We start from the raw sequence: 22,550 nt of genomic DNA, 5'->3' as shown, positions 1-22,550 counted from the left end.
GGGTATTGGTTCTCCCTGAGCGAACTGTTGCATTGTAACTAAACCTACCTGTACCTTATTGTCTTCCTATGTATCTCCATGTCCATGTGTGCAGTTATACATACCCATATACCCAGGTACAGGCAAAAAAAGTATTCGGATTTACATTCATCTGTCAAAAAGCCTGTGAACATTATATGCCTGCCATACAATTATCAGTGACATCTAAGAAGCTGATTATGTATCAAACACTTGGGAAATCCTAATTTATTTTTTTTGTGTAAACAATGGTGATGTTTTGCTTTCGCCAAAAAGCAAACATTTTATTTAAAAATATATATTTTTATCATGAAATTAATACAATGCAAGATAGCATCCTTGTCATAGTGTAACTTTGGAATTATTAGATGAAATTGCACTTACCTGAGAAAGAGAAAGAGAGTGAGAGGGAGGGAGGGAGGGAGAGAAAGAGAGAATGTAGTATAGTGTTGAAATACATTTTAATTCAAATGAACTGTGCAAGATGGGTATATTTTTCAGAAACTGTAAATAAAAATTTCCTAAGGACCTAGGAGTCACGGAGGGAGTCAAGGCATCTCCTCTCAGTTGATACTGGTGGGCCTATCCAAGAGTTAAAATCTTAGTTTCAGCGTGCAATGGATTATTTTATGACAGACCTTGGGAGATGGGAGTTTTAATTTTTCTACGTTCAATTTTTAGGAGTATTACAACTTATACAAGCCTCAGTGAATTAGCAGCCTTGCCTTTTGTTTTAGACAGAGTTCAAATTACATTTGGGTTTCAGGATACTGGAAGAAGGATTAGATTTAGTGGTTAATCAGGAGCATGGAATTCAGTAGTAGGGTGTAAGAAAGGGACTATCTCTTTAATCCAGGCAGATTCAAGATCCAGCAGATCTTGTCACATCAGATGTCTAGGGCTCAAATGAGCACTACGAAGTGAGTGACAATCAGCACAGCAGCAAATAAAATCAGAGTCTGTACTTTGATTTTCTCCTGGGTATTCCCCAGCTGTGTTGCTCTGCTCAAATCAGAAATATGCATAGTTGTAAATGCTCAATATTATGATGTTGCCTCTCTCGATATGCAGTTATTCTCTGAAACAATCTGATGTTTATTCACAAATAAGCCACAAGGCTGCCAAACCGAAGGGAAGAGATATGATTATTGGTTCAAAGTTTAAAACAACAGAGATACCTCTCTGCTCTGAATGCCTTCTTCACAAAGTCATTTTTCTTACTTTTAAAAATAGAAATACTTGGCTTTTTAGACAAACATTGTTTTGAGCACCATACAGGTGCTGGGTGCCTGAATACCTTATATAGCATGTCGGTTAAAAACATGTATGCATTTCCTCCCCCCTTCTTCTAAACTGTATAAAGCTGTCCCCATTATTTCTCAATAGTTACACTTTAGAACTTGACTTTCTACAGAGTGCCTTTCAAATTGATGCTTTTTAAAATGACTAGGCCCTCTTGTGCCAATAAAGTGTCATTGGCTAAAATTGGATGCAGGCCTTCCCTTGCCCAAAGTTGCTTCTCTATGCTGGGAAAAGCAAGCACTTTAGGAATCTAAATTTGGAATCTAAATTCAGAATTTAATATTCTGAATCTCTTAGAAATACATGAATTCAGTCAGAGGAAGATGTGGCAATTCTAATTCATCACCCCAGACATTCCCTTTGGATATCATTCATCCCATGCCCAGTTCTATGGCACACAGGTTTCTAACACCCCATCCCTCCTCCCACCCCCACCCCCATTTTTGAATCTTGGGTTTGCAAAGGATTTTGAGGAGGTATGTTGCCCATCAAGAATCTTTTCAATGTGCATAAATATAACCTACCACAATCTGTGATACACAAACTTGGAAACTGTGTTCATGTTTCAAGAACACTTTTATGATCTGCTTGAAAAGGACATTACAGTTGAAGACCAAAGAGCAATATTTATCAACATTTAAATAAAACATTTCGGTGGCATTTTTATGTATATAAATATTTCTTCATATTAATAGATCACAAAATTAAATAGCTCAGATACACAGACACTATTTAATATACTTCCACTGTTGTCAAAATCACCTGTAAACACCATCTCACACTGAATACAAAAGCAGCTTTTATACCAGTTCCGTGTTCAACAACACTGATTCCTCTTTTCATAAAGAAAGTTGTTTTATTATTATTTTTAATTGTCAGATCTGAGTGTCAGATCAAAAATGAAAAAAAAAAGTGGGAGAAGCCCCGTAAAACTCTTGGTTGATTGAAAATGTAATATACAAAATTGCTTTTTAAAAACGTAAATAAATCCTATCTGGAATAATTGTTGAAAGTACAGTCCTTTCCTCCGGCATGTCTTGACTTTTACGAAGCAGAGCAGAGGCATAGACTCCTCTGGAACATTTCCTATGCACACAGCCCTGAATGAACCAAATGGAGTTGCTAAGAACAGGGAAGGAGGGAGATCATATCCAAACTCTGCTGAACTGACTGAATAGATAAATAAGAGGGATCACTGCTTGTGTCTCAGCTACTTTACAGCCCTTTTTGTTGTCTTTCAGAGAAGGTGCTTAGCTATTTGAATTGGCAAACAACTTACATTCACTTGGGACATTGTACTGCACAAACTGGAAATTTCCACTACTGTTTGGAACAAAAACAGCAATAATAATAATAATAACAACAGAAGCTTTCAAAACTGACAAGCATTATTGAAAGTGCCATTTCGTTATTTTAAAAAAATACAGTTATTTATCCCATGTCTAAAATGCCTTTCAATGTACAGAAAATAGAGACAAGACTCTGGTGCATTCTCCTTGGGAGCATGCCTGATGCAGACAGCTGGGAAGAAGTAATGTGCTTATTCCATAGATTCTTTGTCCTTGTTGTACGCTTCAACAAAAACACAGGATAAACACGGACCTGACTTTTTGCTGACACTGTTCTTAAGCCTCTTTCTGGGGCTTTCTCTTTCTCTCTGTCTCTCTCCCTCCCCTCTGCGAAATTTGTCAAAAGGATGAGACTTTCTGCTCCAGCTTTTCTACAACTTAAGAGATTCCCAGGGCTACACTGGATACTGAACTAAAAATCTGAGTTCCTCTGTGACCCTCACATTTAAAGCAGAAGTAAAGCCTCTACCCAGTTTCTCATGAAGATGAACTTCTCGTAAGGATTCTGCTTCTGCTTGTGGCCGCACTTCTCCAGTTTGAAGAACATTTTAATGTTTAAAGGATATCTCTACTTGAAATATATATATATGAATTTGGAAATTCTTCACTGTTGTACATAAAATTATTTTGTGGAGTTGCAATTTTAAGATTGCCCAAATCAATACAATATAATTGAGTTCTGAAATACTGTTTTCAAGGCCCCTTGTGCTGCTCACATGTCATAGTGATGGTAATTACTGCTGAGAAAGACAAGACCTCACCTTTCCTGTAAACAGACAGCAAGTGCTGAGTGCATGGGATGTTCCTGCACAGGTTATTTAATAAACCGAGTCAACAAATTGACATTACACCTACAAAAGGAGAAGATGGGAAGCTCTAAAATGTTTGGGACATCTGTACAGTATTTAGGAACACACATATAACCCACATTTTGAAATGGATCAGTCCAATTGGATCCTATCAGATTTATCAGAAAAACATATTGGGAGTGGGCTAGCTATGTGTGTGCTCTCCTGAGATCCCAGAATGAATTAACAAGTGCAGGACTGAATAGATCACTCTTAGTTTAGTATGCAGCTTTTTGGAATTGTGTAGATAAATTTTCGGATATCTGATTGTTCTTTAATAAATACATTTGCAATTTGTTTTTGCTTTATGTGGCTTCAACTGTTACAGTATACAGGAAGTATTAAAAGGATACATACATCAGGCTGCTACTTTCACATCTTTGAAGATATGTAGTTGGCTCCAGCAACCACCCTCCCTTTAATGTTCATTATTGTGGTTAAAAAATACTATTCTATGAAGTTTCCCGTGGAATGCGCTTATGAAAAATGACTGATTGTCTCTGCTGATATTGTTGCCTACGTCGTTTACGTTTGTCACACTGACAGAGCAGTAACATCTTGAATGTGGTTCTGAAATTTTTATTACACAGTGCATAGCACATAGGGTTCACTGTACTATTGATGTAGCAAAGCCAATACCCCAGGTTCCAAAATGGTTTTGGGATACAGTTACAAAAAGTGTTTACCAGGACCATGATATTATATGGGGTCCAGGTGATAATGAAGGCAAGCAAAATGGCGCTAAGTGTCTGTGCAGCTTTCTTTTCTTTGATAAGTGATATTCGCTTTCGTTTGGTGATCTGACTTCTTGTCTTCAAGGCGAACTTCTTGGCCAGGGTGGCTTCCTTGAATGACAAAGGTAAGGCATTAGGTGCCTTCATCCCTGTGGAAATGCAGTCTGGAGCCTTTCCTGCATATACTGCAGATGCTTGTTGAACTGGAAGCTTGGGAAAGCATTTCCCATCATCCGTGCTCTTTTGTGGATGAAGCCTTTTTGGTTTCTGCTCCTTTGACTCTGTGTCCAACTTCTGCAGTTCGTCTTCTGACCCAGGCAGATCTTCTGATGAAGGCAGTTTTGAAGAATTGAGAATTGTACTATGTCCTGGAAGCTTTAGTACAATGGAGTAGATGGCTCGCGTGTCCGAGGCAATGTCATCTTCATCAGAAGAGGCGGAGTTCTCAAGGGATCCATTGCCATCATTGTTGTTCCAGCTGTCGCTGCTGCTATGCTCCTGATCAACCTGATCTGAACTGGGTTTCCAGCTCTTAGATGTCATCCAGAAGTTACAGCCCCCATATTTTCTTCGTTTGGTATGTTTTGTGTTCTGCTGCTGCAGTTCATAACTGCTGCAGCTTCTAGAACTTCCTGTTTGGTTGACAAAGCACGCTGCCTCACCCTCGCTCCCAGAAGCCTGGAGTCCTGCTAACTCTTTGGTACGTTTCTCTGTCTCCTTGTATATCCTCCAATACAAGATACACATAATAGTAACTGGCAAATAAAAGGCAGCTATGGCAGTGCCAATAGTGAGGACAGGTTGATTTAGGAACTGAATATAACATTCACCCTCTTCGACAGTCCGCTTCCCAACAAAATATTGCCAGAACAGAATAGCAGGAGCCCAAAGGACGAACGAGATGATCCAAGCTAAGCCAATCATCACTGCAGCCCTTCTGGTTGTTCGTTTAGCTCTATAGGTAAGTGGTCTCGTGATGGAAAAATATCTGTCAAAACTGATGACCAGCAGATTCATGACAGAAGCATTGCTTGCCACATAGTCAATGGAAAGCCATACATCACAGGCCAAGTTTCCCAAAGCCCAGCGGCCCATGATTATATATGTGGTGAAAAGATTCATGGAAATAATACCAATTATCAGGTCTGCACAAGCAAGACTCAACAAAAAGTAGTTGTTAACCGTTTTCAGCTGTTTGTTGACTTTAAACGCCACAATCACCAAGATGTTTCCAATGATGGTGACAAGGGCCAGAATGCCAGTGAGGAAAGCAATCAGGATAACTTGCCAGACAGCATGTCCTCCCAGAGGATCAGGAGGAGCATGGGACACATTGGTCATGTTTGTGATATTGAAGAGAAAGCTCTCGTTTGCCTGGGAAGGGCCATGGGTGCTATTAAACAATGGAGTATCATTGGGAAGTCCTTTTCTTTGGGAGTCTTGAATCCAGAAGGTGCTCACATTTAGAAGTAACGAAGGGATTGTGCTGTTGCTAGACGGGATCATTGTGACATTCTGACATATTCTGCAAAAATGTCAAAAGAAAGAAATGGCATGTAAATAACATATTTATGACAGCATATGCAGCAATATTACTTGCATCAAACACATTATTCAAAATGTTAAGAAGCTAGATCCTGTTGTAAAATGGGACTATATCATGGCCATAGCAACCCCTTAAACATGTGTCCTCAACATTTATGCTGTACCTAAATTACTCACGTATTTCATTTATTTCTGGGTTTTCATTTTTGTAATATTGAGCAAGTGAATACAGCAGCAAATGAATACAATAGGAAAAAAGGATAAAAAAACATGCTCCCATGCTAAGCATCTGACCTGCTCTGAGTTTATGTGCTCATTTTTGAGTAAAAAACAACAATCCAAACGTAGCTGCTACTACTTATATTGAAGTAATGTTATTTTGGCCAATTTTCTCAGTTTAGTATTGTGGAAGGGCCCTGTTAGAAAAAGCAATCCAACTTGAAATAAGTGCTTAACCTTATTGCTGACTGTGAACAAACAAGAGGCCATTGTTCAAAAGTTAAGAGATGTTAAGTCTATTGTTTCGATGGTACAAATTGAACATTCAGTCAGGATCCAATAGCAAAGTCAGCTCTGTAATACAATGACCACTTTGAGCTTGGGAAATTATTTTATGCAAAAAACATCAATTAACCTGGCCAAACTTAAGTCCCATTGATTTCAGAACATAAGACAGTTGCAGTGAATTCTGGATATTTTCTAAAACTGTTCTCTAACCAGTGAGGGATGATGTTGTAGTACAACAGTCCCCAATCTTTCTAACTTGGAAGCCTGGCCTGGTCGGGGTGTGTGTGAATGGCAGGAGGACACAGCTCCATTTGTGGGTGTGGTGGGTGCACGATCCTCCACTCCCATGAATGGAACTTTATGTGTGACAAGAGGTGCATGGAGCTCCACTCACATGACCACCAGATACTTGCATGTGAAGCTCCACTTGTGTAAGCAGAAGGCATTAGCATGCGAAGCTCCATTTGCACAAATGGAGCTTTGCGTATGATTGCAAGTGCCCTCCGCTCACATGAATGGAACTTCATGTGTCAATGCAAAAGACTTCTGCTCAGGCGCGCACACTTGTCTATCTCTCCTGCAGGTTGGGGACCCCTGTTGTAGCATGGTTGTCTAACTTCTGTTTAAACATCTCTACTGCCAAAGAGCCCACTGAAAGATATGCCAATGTTAGAAAGTTCCTTACAATAGTTGAATAAAATATTTCCTATGATTCTAATTTTCATTTTCTTCTGGATACATTTCAGCTATTTGAAGATAACAATGTTTTCTTCCCATAAACTTTTCTTCCTGGTTAAATACTTAATCTTTCCATTAGTTCTCACAAAACTAGATTTCTGGATTCCTTTTTATCTTGGTTGCTCTTATAGTCTAATTGGTCAACATCTATTGTAGGATATAGTACATCAACCAGTTGCAATAAACAAGGACACAAACATGCCCCAACATCTTTTTTCCCCCAAGCTGGTGCCTTCATCAACACTCAGAATAATAACTCTTAAATTGTCCATTAGTGGTATCAATGTTAAAGTAGCATTTACTACCCCATCTTGAAACCATTCAGGACTGGAATTTAGGTATATAAAATCTGTTAATTTTTGTTACTTTGGTATCTTGAGTGGAAACAGAAAAAGTGGAAGGACAGCAAATTTCATGCAGATATGATTTTCTGCTGATTCAAGGATAATAATTTAACTCAGCAGTGGGGAAAGGCCGTAAAACATGTTACTTTCTTAGTGCAATTAAAAAGCTGGTTATATTTCACCAGTTTCTTTTTATATGTAGCATTGCCAAGTCAAGTGTCTCTTCTTTTATATTTGTATAACCCATATAAAGAAGAATTGAGAAATACATCTGCACTGTCAAAGACAGAAGCCAAAGCTGAAATTACCCCATATATTCATGATAACGCCACATCCCAATTACCTAATTGTAGCAAATAGTTTTCCTGTTTAAATCCCCACATGGCTTTCATACTCTCATAAACCTGTTTCAAATCTTGTACAGAGGAAATTTATCAAATAATGTATCATGTTTTGAGGGGGGAAAAAGATATGATCAATTGGCAAAGCAGCTTGTAAAATATATGAAAAAGAGTAGAAGAAATGTCCCAATTGTATGTCCAAAGGAGGAGTGTAGGAAAGCATTGTAAAATGAGATACTGTCAAATGCTGGAAGTAAAATGAAGAATAATTGAGAACATCTGACACAGAATAAGATCTGCAATGTTTCTCCATAAATTAGGTAACATTTGTTTGTACATCCTGCCAGCCAAGCATCTGGTTCACAGAGTACTTTACAAAAGCAAAAGGCCCACACGTCAGTAGTAACAGAAGTGCCAAGAGTTTGCTTTAAAAGGTTGAAATTCTAGCATATCCAGATAGCAACATGACCTGACTCAACAGGGCATTTTCTCTGATTTCAAAGAGCTGCTGGCATTGCACCCACGCATGCACAGACACGCAAACACAGAGTGGGCCTGATAAATCAATGACCTTATTTAGGATGCTAGCTTCTTCTGCTCATGGAAAACATGAAATATCAAATCATTTGTAAACATTAACATTGTTTTGAAAAATACAAGAGAAGAGAAGTCAAATGTGAATCATAGAAGGGAGGGAGGAATGGAGGGAGGCTAATATCTATTCACTATAATGAGAACAGAGCAGCAAAAGCATAACTAAACATCTCTGGCAATCTTTAAACACTGTGTGGGAAACTGTCTTAAAACAACATGCATTATGTTTTGTAAATTCTCCTTTCATACAGGGTGGTATGACTTCCACCTTGCAGTGATGCAAAGCTTCATTGCCCTAACAACTTACATATTAATTCTCATTCTTTCTCCCCCCCCCTTCCTTTCTCCTCTCAAGAAGTTACACAATGTCAAGTGTGTTGTGCAGACTTCTTCTGAATAGATTCCCATAGGTAATGCTGTAAATTATAAGTTTGGCACTGAAGATTCAATAAGAACTTTAGATTTAAGTCAAAGATTTAGGGGTGTTTTTGTTTCCTTTTGCTCTCATCCAGTGGTCATCGCAATAGTTTTCTGATAGACAGTTAAAAAGCAGTTGTGCTGCCCTATCTTCATCTCTCCAATCTCACTTCTTAAACATATACTGCAGGGAGGCAGTATTTTTTTAAAAAATGTATCATGGTAAAACTCTTGAAGCGATCTGATCAAAACTCTGTAGGGAAAACTTTGCTAAAGGATCTGAAAGGTGCTTTTGAAAGAGGACCTTTTAGGTGACTATGACCTGGATGAATCACCACAGACATTTTGTTAAAGGATCTCCTGTCCCTTTTATTTTCATTTCATTTTATTCAAAAGTGAAGCAGCTTCAGATGTTTGAAATTTCCACATTATAACATGTTTCTTTAAAATCCAATCTAGAATTTCAAATTGCTTCATGTTGCTTCGTTCATGTTGTGATTGAAACTTGAATTACAAATTTGAACTGTACCCTCTTTCAATCTTGAATCTCTTACTCATGTAAAATAAGGAGTGATTTTACCATGTTTGGAATGTTTTTGTTAAATTGAATCTTCCCTGTCCCTAACACGGTAAAAAAAAATATTATAATGTACTGTATGTCTGCACCCTACCTGTTTGGAGCAGTTTAAAAACAAGTTTTAGGATTATTAGAGTCTTGAATAAATAGAACAAAAGAGAAGCAATTTTAAAACATCAAATCACAAAGAAGACCTAAAGATTGCCCAAAATACTGATTTTTAAGTTTGGGGAGACAAATCCTAGTGCTAAAAATTCCATTATAGTGTGTTTTCATTTCTAAAATTAATGAGAAATAAAATGAATACTTGGTTTCGATGAAAAATAAATGAAAGTATAAACAATCCAAGGAGGAGGAATAGATATATATTGATTGGATGCTTCTTTTTTTAAAACAACAACAACGTTTTAGCTCATAATAATTATTGTATTGCTTAGCAGCTGGATACAAATTGACAATCTGATTATAACACTGAAAATCTTGGTTGGTGTAAAATATTTTATATACTTAAAATAAAAATAAGAACAACTGACCAATGCATTTGAATATTTATAGATCACAATGACTTAGGTAATGTTTATTACAATGCCATAAAATCAAATGTACTTTCTTAGTTTATATTAAATCTTAATTTATTTTCAATTTTAGGCCACCAAGGATGATTCTTTCTTCATCAATATTGTGGCATAACTATATAAGTATTAATCAAAATTTATGAAATGCACTGTTACAATCTTTCAAGCATGTTCTATTAGTAGTACAACTTATCCATCAATTTAAACAAATATATTAAAAAGTTGCTAGCATTTCCTGTACCAAAGTGCCCATCACCTTTTATCTTGCACAGGTTCTGTGAGTCATTCATTTCATAATTTCTGAGCCGCTTTGCAGCTGTTCCTAAATTATGGAAACAAGGATTACTACAAACATATTTACTCTATCACAGTGGACTTTGCTTTATCTTTATGAGATGAACTCTATGGACTATAGGTTGCTATAGGAAACACCATGTGTTGCATATTACTGATAATGACCTAGTGCTGAGTCTAAATATTTCTGACACTCAGAAATCATGGTTGCATTATGGCTAGGCTCTGATCTCAACATCATATGCATCCCCTCAACTTCTTTCCAAATATTGATTTCCTCTATTTGTTTGCAATGGTGGAAGACAAGGCTTTGAGATGGAAAGACCCCATCCAATGGAATAGAAAATTTCCACCTATAACTGGGCAACTTTACTTCATGCTGAAGTGAATTGAAATACTGAATTATATTAATCTGTGACTCTCCATCATGAAGAAGAATACAATGGTGTTTTGAAATCCACTAAAGAGAGGATGGTAGAGTAAGGCTCTTAAGTCAACTAAAATTAGTTAATGGCACTTGATGTGTATGTTAGATATTAACACTAGCTACCATGGTTTCCACTCTGGTCCTCCATTCCAGCGGAAACAGAGGTTTAATATGATTGGCTAAGAGGTCGGACAGCTCCCTATAAAAGGAGAGCTGTCAGACTGAACAGTTGCTGGATTGTACATACTTGACTGTTATAATAAAGAGCTGTTGTTGCGTTAAGCCTGAGTCTGCCTTCTCATTGCCCTATCTAACACTGGCGACGAAGGTGGGATTGAGAGGCAGATAGGTGAAGAATGAACAATGAGACATCCAGCAAGTAAATCCAGCCCGGAGCATCGGCGTGGCATCGAGTGACCATTTTGAGCGGCAAATTCAAATTGCCTCAGACAAGAATGGCCATGCACGCCCCGCCAACTCCATATGACTCGGTGGCCAAACACTGGGAATCATATATGCTGAGGTTCGAATGCTTCCTCGAGGCAAACGACCTCATGGGGGTTCCTGACTCCCGCAAGAAAAACCTCTTCCTGGGCTACTGCAGCTGAGAGGTCTTCGAAACAGCAAAGGATCTATCGGAGCCAACTCCGATCCAAGCGCTCCCTTGGGCGGTGTTACAACAGACTCTAAAAACTCAGTAGGCGCCCAAAGCTTTGAGGCACATCCGCCGCCATGAATTCAACATGCGGAACCAAAGAGAAGGACAGTCCATTAACCAATATGTTGTAGCCCTGCGAAAAGCAGCAAAATATTGCGACCTCCGTGACCTGGACACCAAATTTTGGACCGCTTAATCTGCGGAATGCGGGACATTAACCTGCAGAGACATCTGCTAGCCAGATAAAACATGTCTCTGCAGATCCTATTCGATGAAGCCAGGGCATCCGAATAGGCCAACAAGTCCACAGAAGCCTTGCAGTGCCAGCACAACGTGCCAAAAACTGAGCAGAGGCAAACACACATACATCACGAGGCCGCTGAACAAGAACCCTCCGACAGTGAAGACGATGACAGCTACCGCATGCGCAGTAGTCGCACAAAACCGGCACAAAGATTCAACTCATGCCTGCCACCCTGCACAAGCTGCGGAGGGGACCATGCCCAATCTACCTGTTGGTTCCGGGATGCAACCTGTCAGTGTTGCAATAAGAAGGGGCACATTGCCAAAGTGTGCCAGAGCGAATTCCCTGCCACTGCTTGGCAGCCAAAACCAACCCGCCAACAGAGGCCCAACCCAGAAAACCTAAGGGCGCCCAGAGAGAGAACCCAAAGTGACCTATCAAATCATGATAGGGCAAGTCCACACAAGGCGGCCAAAAAAGCTGAAAGTCACAGTCCTCATTGAGGACGCTCCCTGCGAGCTTGAAGTCGACACTGGATCATCACTAACAATCATCTCCTGGTCGACCCTGAAGCAAGCCATCCCGAGCCTGAAAAAACGGCACCTTCGCACATCAGATATCATGCTGCGTGACTACCAGGGGAACCGAGTCTCCATCGTGGGCCAGGGCACCTTCCGGGTGCAATTTAAAGGCATCAGCACCAAGCTTCCCTTGACCGTGGCCAGCGCACCACTACAGAGCCTCCTGGGGCTAGACTGGTTTGAAGCCCTGGGGTTGGAAGTCACCGGGATCAACGTCATAAAGGACAGCGGCGCCGAGGCGATTTTTAAGGAGTTCGAGGACATCTTCAGCTCCGGTCTCAGTAAGTGAGGACACCAATTTCTTTTAACTTGGACCCCAATGCTGCACCTATCAGGCTCAAACCCAGGAGAGTGCCTTTTGCTCTCCGCCCTAAAATCGATAGGGAAATTGACAAACTGGTGAGCCAGGGGATCCTAGAGCCAGTCAACCATGCACGCTGGGAGACCCCTATAGTTGACCCCGGTCAAGCCAGACGGGTCAGTCTGCATCTGCGTGGACTATAAATGCACAATTAACAATGTACTGCAACAAAGCACCTACCCTGTGCCCATTGTACAGCACCTACTACATTCACCAGGAAATTTTTTTGCTAAATTAGATATGGCGCAGTCATATCAGCAGTTGCCTGTAGATGGCACCACAGCGGAGGCTCAAACCATCGTGACGCACAGGGGTGCATTCAAATGCCACCACCTGCAATTCGGAGTTAATATCGCCCTTGGACTGTTCCAAAGCATCATGGAACGGCTTTTGCATGGGATACCAGGAGTTGTCCCCTATTTCAACGACATTTTGGCATTGGCTGCAAATGAGGCGCAACTTTTAAAAAGAGTTAGGGCTGTTTTGACCAGAATTCGAGAAAAAGGCCTCCGGCTCAAAAAAGAAAAATGCAAAATTAATGTGCCCAGGGTAGAATTTCTGGAGTACATGATTGATGGCTGTGGAATCCACTCGACATCCCAAAAAGTAAAAGCTATCCAGGAAGCCCCTACACCTCGCAATCAGGCCGAGCTGCAGGCATTCCTCAGGTTCCTTAACTTCTACAGCGTCTTTCTCAAACAGAAAGCAACATTCACTGAGCCCATGCATCGCCTCCTGTCCAAGAACGTCAAATGGTCCTGGGGCCGAGCCGAGGCCACCGCATTTGCCATGGTAAAACGCCTGCTGACTGCTGACTCCCTGCTGTTCCAGTACAGCCAGACCCTGCCACTGGTGTTAACATGTGACACATCCCCTTTTGGCGTCGGCACTGTCCTCAGCCACCGCATGCCAAATGGCATGGAAGCCCCCATTGCTTTCTACATGCGAACGTTGTCTCCCACTGAAAGGAACTATAGCCAAATGGACAGAAAGGCTTTGGCTGCTGTAGTGGGAGTCAAGCGGTTCCACGAGTACCTTTACGGCCGAGACTTCAAACTTGTGATGGACCACAAACTGCTGCTAGGGCTGCTGGCTGGGGACCGACCTACCCCAGTTTCCTTGTCTCCGCGCATGACCAGGTGGACTGTTTTCCTGGCTGCTTACTCCTACAAACTGATTCACCGCCCTGGTTCCACGTTGGGACATGCCGACGCTTTAAGCTGCTGTCCCCTACCCGAACTGCTGGCCGACCCCACTCCCAAGACACAGGTCCTTCTTATTGACTGCGTGGACTCTGGACCTGTCTCATCCAATGACGTTGCCTGCTTTTCTGCTAAAGACTCTGTTATTAAGCAGATTCTGAACTGGGTGTGGAGGGGGTGGCCCAAGGGGCCTATTGGGGCCGAATTTAAAATGTTTTTTACTAAACATGATGAGTTGTCAGTAATCAAGGGCTTTTTACTGTGGGGGGACTGCATGGTTGTTCCAAGCAAACTGCGAAAGGCAGTATTGGAGGCATTACATGTGGGACATCCTGGCATCGTCAGGATGAAGTCCTTGGCTAGGAGCTACGTCTGGTGGCCTAACATGGACAGGAAGATAGAAGAGTGGGTGGCCACCTGCACTCCGTGTCAGGGATCCAGACCAGCTCCCCCAGAGGCGCCCGCTAAGGAGTGGGAGCGCCCTCAGGCACCCTGGTCTAGGGTGCACATTGACTTTGCAGGGCCCATTCATGGCCAAACGTTCCTAATAGTTGTGGATGCATATTTGAAATGGTTAGAGGTAGCTCTGATGACCTCTGCCATGGCAGAGGTGGTCATCAAGGTGCTACAGAGACTTTTCTCCACGCACGGCCTGCCCAACATCTTGGTCTCAGACAATGGGCCCTAATTCACGGCCATGCAATTTGAGACCTACTTAGCTAACCAAGGAATTCGGCATGCCCTGGTCGCGCCATTCCACCCGGCCTCCAATGGTCAGGTGGAGCGAATGGTGAGATCGGCTAAAGAGGCCCTCACCAGAATGGGCCCAGGTGATTGGCAAACACGGCTTGATCACTATTTACTAACCCAACACATTATGCCAAGCGCCACCACGGGGAGAAGCCCGTCCGAGCTTCTCATGGGTTGCTGTCTAAGGTCCCACTTAGACCGGCTACACCCAAACTACTCTGCCACATCGCCCCCAGACTCCACAAGCAAGATTTGAAACTTTAGCATAGGGGATTCAGTATACGCCCACAACTATGCCGTGGGAACTCTGTGGATTCCTGCTACAGTGATAGGCATCACCGGGCCTCGCTCTTATTTATTAGAGCTGGAGGATGGTAGAAATTGAAGGCAGCATATTGATCAATTTTGTGGTCGCCTCTCCCACTCTAATCTTAGGGCACCAGACGAAATTCCGGAACAAAGCAGCCAAGGCCCTACCCAAAAGGAGCAAACATTCATTCCTTCCACAGCCAGCTCAAATCCGCAAGGTCTGGAAAACTTATCTGAGTTTGTTGCAGGCCCACAGCGAGCTCCAAGCGAGCAAAGCTAAGGAACTCCAGCCGCGGCCCGGGGTAAGTTCCAGCAGGTTCCACAGAGTGGAGCTGGAGAGCAGACAGGTCCATCCGACCTGCCTGAAGAACCGGTTCCAAATGAACTGCGCAGGTCTGGTAGAGCAAAACAAAGACCCGCCTACCTCAAAGACTATGTGACCAATAGGAACATCCCAACCCCAGAGGGGAGGGGTGTTAGATATTAACACTAGCTACCATGGTTTCCACTCTGGTCCTCCGTTCCGGCAGGAACAGAGGTTTAATCTGATTGGCTAAGAGGTCTGACAGCTCCCTATAAAAGGAGAGCTGTCAGACTGAACATTTGCTGGATTGTACATACTTAACTGTTATAATAAAGAGCTGTTGTTGCATTAATACAATACAATACAATACAATAGTAGAGTTGGAAGGGACCTTGGAGGTCTTCTAGTCCAACCCCCTGCCTAGGCAGGAAACCCTATACCGTTTCAGACAAATAGCTATCCAACATCTTCTTAAAGACTTCCAGTGTTGGGGCATTCACAACTTCTGGAGGCAAGCTGTTCCACTGATTAATTGTTCTCACTGTCAGGAAATTTCTCCTCAGTTCTAAGTTGCTTCTCTCCTTGATTAGTTTCCACCCATTGCTTCTTGTTCTACCCTCAGGTGCTTTGGAGAATAGTTTGACTCCCTCTTCTTTGTGGCAACCTCTGAGATATTGGAATAATGCTATCATGTCTCCCCTAGTCCTTCTTTCTCTTAAGCTAAACATACCCAGTTCCTGCAACCGTTCTTCATATGTTTTAGTCTCCAGTCCCCTAATCATCTTTGTTGCTCTTCTCTGCACTCTTTCTAGAGTCTCCACATCTTTTTTACATCGTGGCGACCAGAACTGAATGCAGTATTCCAAGTGTGGCCTTACCAAGGCATTATAAAGTGGTATTAACACTTCACGTGATCTTGATTCTATCCCTCTGTTGATGCAGCCTAGAACTGTGTTGGCTTTTTTGGCAGCTGCTGCACACTGCTGGCTCATATTTAAATGGTTGTCCACTAGGACTCCAAGATCCCTTTCACAGTTACTACTACTGAGTAAGGTATCACCTATACTGTACCTGTGCATTCCGTTTTTGTTGCCTAAATGTAGAACCTTACTCTTTTCACCATTGAATTTCATTTTATTAGATAGTGCCCAATGTTCAAGTTTGTCAAGATCCTTCTGTATCTTAAGCCTATCTTCTGGAGTGTTGGCTATTCCTGCCAGCTTGGTATCATCTGCAAATTTGATGAGTTCCCCATTTATTCCCTCATCCAAATCATTGATGAAGATGTTGAAGAGTACTGGGCCTAAAACAGAGCCTTGGGGTACTCCACTGCATACTTCCCTCCATGTAGATGCAGTTCCATTGAGAACTACACGTTGAGTGCGGTTGGTCAGCCAGTTACCAATCCATCTGGTGGTGATGCTGTCTAACCCACATTCTTCTACTTTATCTAGTAGTAGGTTATGGTCTACCTTATCAAAAGCCTTACTGAAGTCCAAGTAAACTATATCAACGGCATTCCTCTGGTCCACTAATTTTGTCACATTATCAAAGAATGCAATAAGATTAGTCTGGCATGATCTGTTTTTGACAAATCCATGTTGGCTTTTGGCTATTACTTTGTTTGCTTCTAGGTGTTCGCAAATTCGTTGCTTGATTATTTTTTCCAGAATCTTTCCTGGTATTGAGGTTAGGCTGATAGGTCTGTAGTTTCCTGGATCTAATTTTTTCCCTTTTTTGAAGATGGGAACCACATCAGCTCTTTTCCAGTCCTCTGGTAGTTCCCCGGTGTTCCAGGATCTCTGAAAGATATAATTCAGTGGTTCTGAGATCTCGTCTGCTAGTTCCTTCAGAACTCTGGGGTGTAATCCATCTGGTCCTGGTGATTTGAACTCATCTAGGGTAGACAGGTGCTCACTTACCATTTTCTTCCCTATTTCAATTTGTGTTCCTAATTTTGTGGTGCTGCTTTTGATAGGTTGGACTGTTTTATCCCTTTGTGTAAAGACAGATGCAAAACATGAGTTAAATAGTTCTGCTTTCTCCCTGTTGCTTGTCACCTTCTTGCCACTTTCTCCTAGCAATGGACCAATTGTTTCCTTAACTTTTTTCTTGTTTTTAACATGTTGGAAGAAGCTTTTTTTGTTAATTTTTACTTTTGTGGCAAGCCTTTCTTCATTGTGAGCCTTAGCTTTCCTCACTTCATCTTTACAGGCTCGGGCTATTTGCTGATATTCTGCCTTAGTTATGTCCCCCTCCTTCCACTTTTTATACTTACTTTTTTTGTCTTTCAGTTTGTCAGATAGTTGTTTATGCAGCCATGCTGGTTTCTTTTGGGAGCTGTTGTTTTTCTTCTTCATTGGTATTGTGTTAGACTGGGCTTTTCTAATCTCATTTTTCAAAATTTCCCAAGCTTCTTAAGCCTGAGTCTGCCTTCTCATTGCCCTATCTAACAGTGTAAGTGTCCTTTTGTGGCTTAAGAATGATTGAACAACCATTTGTTTGAATCCTATTTGGTATAGGATTTCCTGCCTAAGGAGGGGGTTGGAGCAGAAGATCTCCAAGGTCCCCTTCTAATTCTTCTACTCTACTCTACTCTACTCTACTCTACTCTACTCTACTCTACTCTACTCTACTCTACTCTACTCACTGTGTTGGGAAACCTCAGATAGTTTGCCTATGTTCACAGGTCTAACATCAACTCAAAATATAGCCAGAGACTTTGCTTAGCTTGTTTTCATTGGTAGCTGATAAATTTATTCTTTGGAACAAAGGAAGAAACTATGCCAACTATGATTTTAACATAGTTAAAACTATGTTTTTAACATAGTTAAAACTATGTTTTTAACATAGTTAAAACTATGTTTTTAACATAGTTAAAAACTTATAATAGGGCCATCAACATTAGCACAACTGAAATTATTAGGCTTATTAGGGGATACAATATATCTGTCTGTCTGTCTGTCTGTCTGTCATTTAGAGTGCGGTTGGCTGGACAGAGAGGCTCTGGGGAAAGGGGGCTGGGGCACTGTGATACACATGTCTTATTTTGACTCCAGGTCCTACTTGTGATTCTTCTTCTTATAAATGTACTCTGTGTCCTAATATGGTAGAAAACACCATGAACCTTTCATATAAATCGTAACGATGTAATGTAAGAAAACAGACTATAAGGCCAGAAATACAGTTTGTACCTGCAAATTACAGGAACTGAAAGACTGTAGTTAATATGTGACTTTAGAAGTGTATAAAATGTATGTTTGTACCAGAAATCACATCTTATTGCTTTTACCATACTACTCTTTGGGCAGGTACAAATTCTACACAATATTCAGTCAAACGTGAGAAAACATGAAACAAAACTACAACTTAAAAGAAACGCCTAAATATTAACTTAATAAAAATAACTGTATTGGGGTGGGAGTCATTTGCTGTTAAGAATAAAAGAAACTGTTACGAATATAGCAATAAGCAACAAAGGAATAATATCTAAATATGTTTTTTTTAAAAAATATTGCTTTCCTGACTAGTACATTTGTGATAATGCATATATTCACATTCCTAAATAAGATGGGTACATGCACACTTTTATTGAGGATCAGAACATCTCCAGGAGAGGTTACAGTTGGAAGTAGCAACCCTTAGCTGACACAATCAAGAAAGTGCAGTACACAGAATTTTGCATATATTTGGTTTTGGTTTTTTTCCCCAAGCAGGGAAGTTATCTTCAATTCAGAGTTAATTTCCTTTTGGTTGGTGTGTGTTGGTAGCTACATTAAACTACATTCTTTTTTTGTTCAAAACCTCTCAATTTTAAAATTTGCATTACATTAAAAAAAAACACGCAATTTATGATTTGAACATTAGATTCAAGCTATCTAGTATCCACTAGATGGTGCAGTGAACCCATAGTATAAATTGATCGTGAATACAGTGGCATTTTTGTAGAAAGGCTAAATTTCAAAGTAACAAGAACACTTTTCTCAAAACTATAAACAGCAACACATTTTTTCGAGGAATACTTTTAGTGTTTAAAACTAAGCAGCAACTCCAAATCTGTAGATATAATGGATTTAATTTACCTAAGGTAATTTTGGTATATATTTTTTTGTATATTTTCTGGACATTTTTGCTAAATCACAACTCTGCAGTCGCTGCAGTTTATTTATTTATATATCCTATTTATGGTACATAGCTGCCCATTTCACAATATGTGGGCAGCGTACAATAAATCCAGAAAGACAATTTAAAAAAAATTTAAAATCAGGATTAAAAGCCTAGGAGAGAGAGAGAGCATCAGATATCACAAATAATGGATCCACCTCATCATACAAATCCCAGGTGATATTAAACAGTTCAACACAATTCAGCAGAGCGTTAAGTCAATACATTTAAAATATCTTTTAAATTTTATACAACTGTGATTTTAATATCACAAAATATTGCCAGATCTACTTCCATTTTGCTTTCACCTGTTCCTCCTTTCCTTTCCTTTCCTTTCCTTTCCTTTCCTTTCCTTTCCTTTCCTTTCCTTATTAAATTAAATTTTGCTGCTTAATCCAGTTCTCAATGGACATTTTTTTTAGTGCACACATGCTGCAATTTACCTTTTTGCTAAAATTTCCCAAAGCAGTAATAGCAAACTAATAAGGCATTTTTTTCAAAAAATAATAAAATATTACATATCAGATAAGACTCTCTTATAGAGATAAGAGATGGACTGAAAAGAATTTATCCCAGCTTCTTATCCCACAAGTCTTCAGAGGTTGGCCTGTTGATCATTTGAGTCACAAAAACTAAAACTAATGCAGGCTACTTAAAAAATAAACCCTGACAGTTTCTTAAGATCTTACGACAATATACCAATTCAGTGTTAAATCTGTTGTGGAAGAGACTTTAATTCGGAACTGTGAACAGGGTGGATTTCTCATCATGATTTATAATAAAATGTAATGTAAGACTACAATTTAATACAGTAAATTTAGTACAATATCATGAGCCTGGAATAAAAAGGCTGATTTAAAAGTAAAAAGTAACTCACCATGATTATTTCTGAAAATATTCCCCCTTATGTAAAATACCACAATTTCTGGGTCAAGGCCTTAGCCCAGAAATGGTGGTATTTCACATAAGAAGAAATACTTTCAGAAATAATCATGTTGAATATATGAAAATGACAGGGAAAAAAATCAATATTTAACACAACTGTACATTTCAAGTTGACAGCATAATTAGGATTTTACCCATTTCTTACTGCAAAATACCCCATACCAAGACATAAATTAGTTTAAGGCAGAGCATTGTTGGAGCATCCTTGTTGAAGGTTACAAACATCAAGATCATTTTTTACTTATAGCTTGCAATTCGAGGTGCTGAAAGGGTTGGTTTTCTGCTGGTGTACCATTAAAATCTGTTTTTCAATAAATGTTAACGTTTACTATTAACAATAATATTTTGAATCAAAAAGGTTTCTTAAACTTTGTTCTTGGAAAGTACAATACACATAATCAAAAGCTACCTGGGTCTATTTCGTGTCTTTATAATGTGCTGACCTAGTGTGGGGGTGTCAATCTTGTGTCATCATGGTGTCATCACATGATGTATCAGGACTTTTTTCCCTTCACTAAACCGGGCATGGGTGGAGCCAGTCCGTGACGAATCCAGCCCGTGGGATGGGAGTTTGACAGCCCTGACCTAGTGCTTTAAATTGTTTTTATTTTTATTTTTTTTCCCACAAGATTTTTAAATTTTATTTTTGATTTTGAAAACAAACATAAAAAACCCTCCTTCTTTACATACTATAGAACAGTGATGGCGAACCTTTATTGGCTTGCGTGCCACCAGTGGGGGGAGCGCAGGGGGGTTGAGTGCGGGCGTGCCGCACCCATAATGCAACGCGCAACCCTTCCCAGTGCGCATGCGCGCACAACGCCCCCCCATTTTTACATGCTTTTTTCACCCTCCCCAGGCTCCAGGGGCTTTATAGGAGCCTGGGGAGGGCGAAAAGAGCCTCCCCTGCCCCCCCGGAGGCTCGGAGCGCTCCGAAGGCTTCAGGGAAGATCCCTGAAGCCTCCGGGGGTGCGGGGGAGGCTCTTTTCGCCCTCCCCAGGCTCCTATAAAGCCTCTGGAGCCTGGGGAAGGCGAAAAATAGCTTTTAAAAAGGTGAAGTCTCGCGCCTCGCGTGCCCTGACAAATGGCTCCGCGTGCCACTTGTGGCACGCGTGCCATAGGTTCGCCATCACTGCTATAGAAAGTGTATCAGTTGGTTACAAAAGGCTTTCGTGCATCTCTTCCCACGTCATCAAGTATAATTCATATTAACTCTAGTATCTTAACTCACATATTACCATCATCATACCTCCACTTTTACTATGATTGTTTAAACGTCCTTCTCTTTTGAAAATTAGTACAGCAGATGTGGCTTCTCTCAGAATCTTTTACTTTCCTCTCAGAATTAGCCAATTTAAGGATTCTGAGGCCATTTCCAGAAACATATCACCCCAAAAAGGATGTATAATTTAAAGGGTCTGTATAGCTACAGCTTGATTTAAAAAAAAGGAAGAAAGAAAATATAGATGGCAATTTGTCACAACTGTCTGAACATTAAGCTCAGAAAGAAGAAAAAATGTGTAAGACAGTTGTGTCTGCAGGGATCAAACAAGGCCTCTTGAATGGTATAAGGAGCAGCAATGCCATTAACCAGAAAAGAGTTTTTCCATTGCTTAACATAGCAGCAGGTTCTTTCTTCTTGGCCTATAGCCACTAGAGAAAGAGGACATTGCTAACTATTTAGAGTAACTAGGATAACAGCATCCTAACAGCAATATTAATATCTAATGAATTAAGAATGTAGAATAGTTTTGATTGACAGGGTTTTTAAAGTCATTCTAATGCCTGAAATAAAATTCAGAAGGATTAACTACTGTATGTATCAACATTCTGTGTCTTTGAATAGAAGGCTAGAGATTTGTTAACTTATGATATCTTTTTGTTTCTTTTCTTTCTGTACTGCAATTTAATTGTTACCCAAATCTATATAACAATTATATAATTGTTAGAAGACACACCATTATTATGAAAATAATTCCAATACGAAAAATAAAACTTGAGAATATGTTTCTTCTCTGTCTCCATCTATCCCCTTGAATTTCTCTTTCCACTCAGTAATCATTACTTTTCTTTCTTTCTTGCCCCTTGGAAACAGTTTTGACTTCTGGAAATTGGCTGCATTTTTCTTGAGAAGATTTTCAAGAATGGCTTGCAACCTAGGGCTGAAAGTCAATGACTGTCCATAGTTATCTCACTTGATGTTTAAGGAAGGACTACAGCAGAGGTGGGTTGCTCCCGGTTGCGCCTGGGCTGAGCAAACCGGTAGTAGAGGTGAGAGGAGGCTCCACCCACCAAACTGGTAGTAAAAAAATTGACAACTCACCACTGGACTAGACCAGTTTTTAGCATGGAGCTTTAACCACTACCTCAAACTAACTCTCTCTTCAGTTTCATGTAGGTATGAAATTTCTGTTCAAAGAGA

The 22,550-nt window shown here is 40.4% G+C and overlaps 1 protein-coding gene across 1 annotated transcript in view; it reads right to left on the bottom strand.

Moving 5' to 3' along the window:
- Positions 1–3,267: 3,267 nt before the first annotated feature.
- CHRM3 (cholinergic receptor muscarinic 3) overlaps positions 3,268–22,550 on the bottom strand; it is an 85,409-nt gene continuing 66,126 nt past the window's right edge. The window contains exon 2 of the mRNA XM_081941121.1: positions 3,268–5,776. Within this exon, the coding sequence (XP_081797247.1) occupies positions 3,970–5,757 (1,788 nt within the window). The 5' untranslated portion in view covers positions 5,758–5,776 and the 3' untranslated portion in view covers positions 3,268–3,969. The remainder of the gene's footprint in view (positions 5,777–22,550) is intronic.

Source organism: Natrix helvetica (assembly GCF_964273705.1).
Source record: "Natrix helvetica genome assembly, chromosome: 2".
Classification (NCBI taxonomy): domain Eukaryota; kingdom Metazoa; phylum Chordata; class Lepidosauria; order Squamata; family Natricidae; genus Natrix; species Natrix helvetica.
The sequence above is the reverse complement of the archived record's forward strand: the minus strand, read 5'-3'. Positions and strand labels throughout refer to the sequence as shown.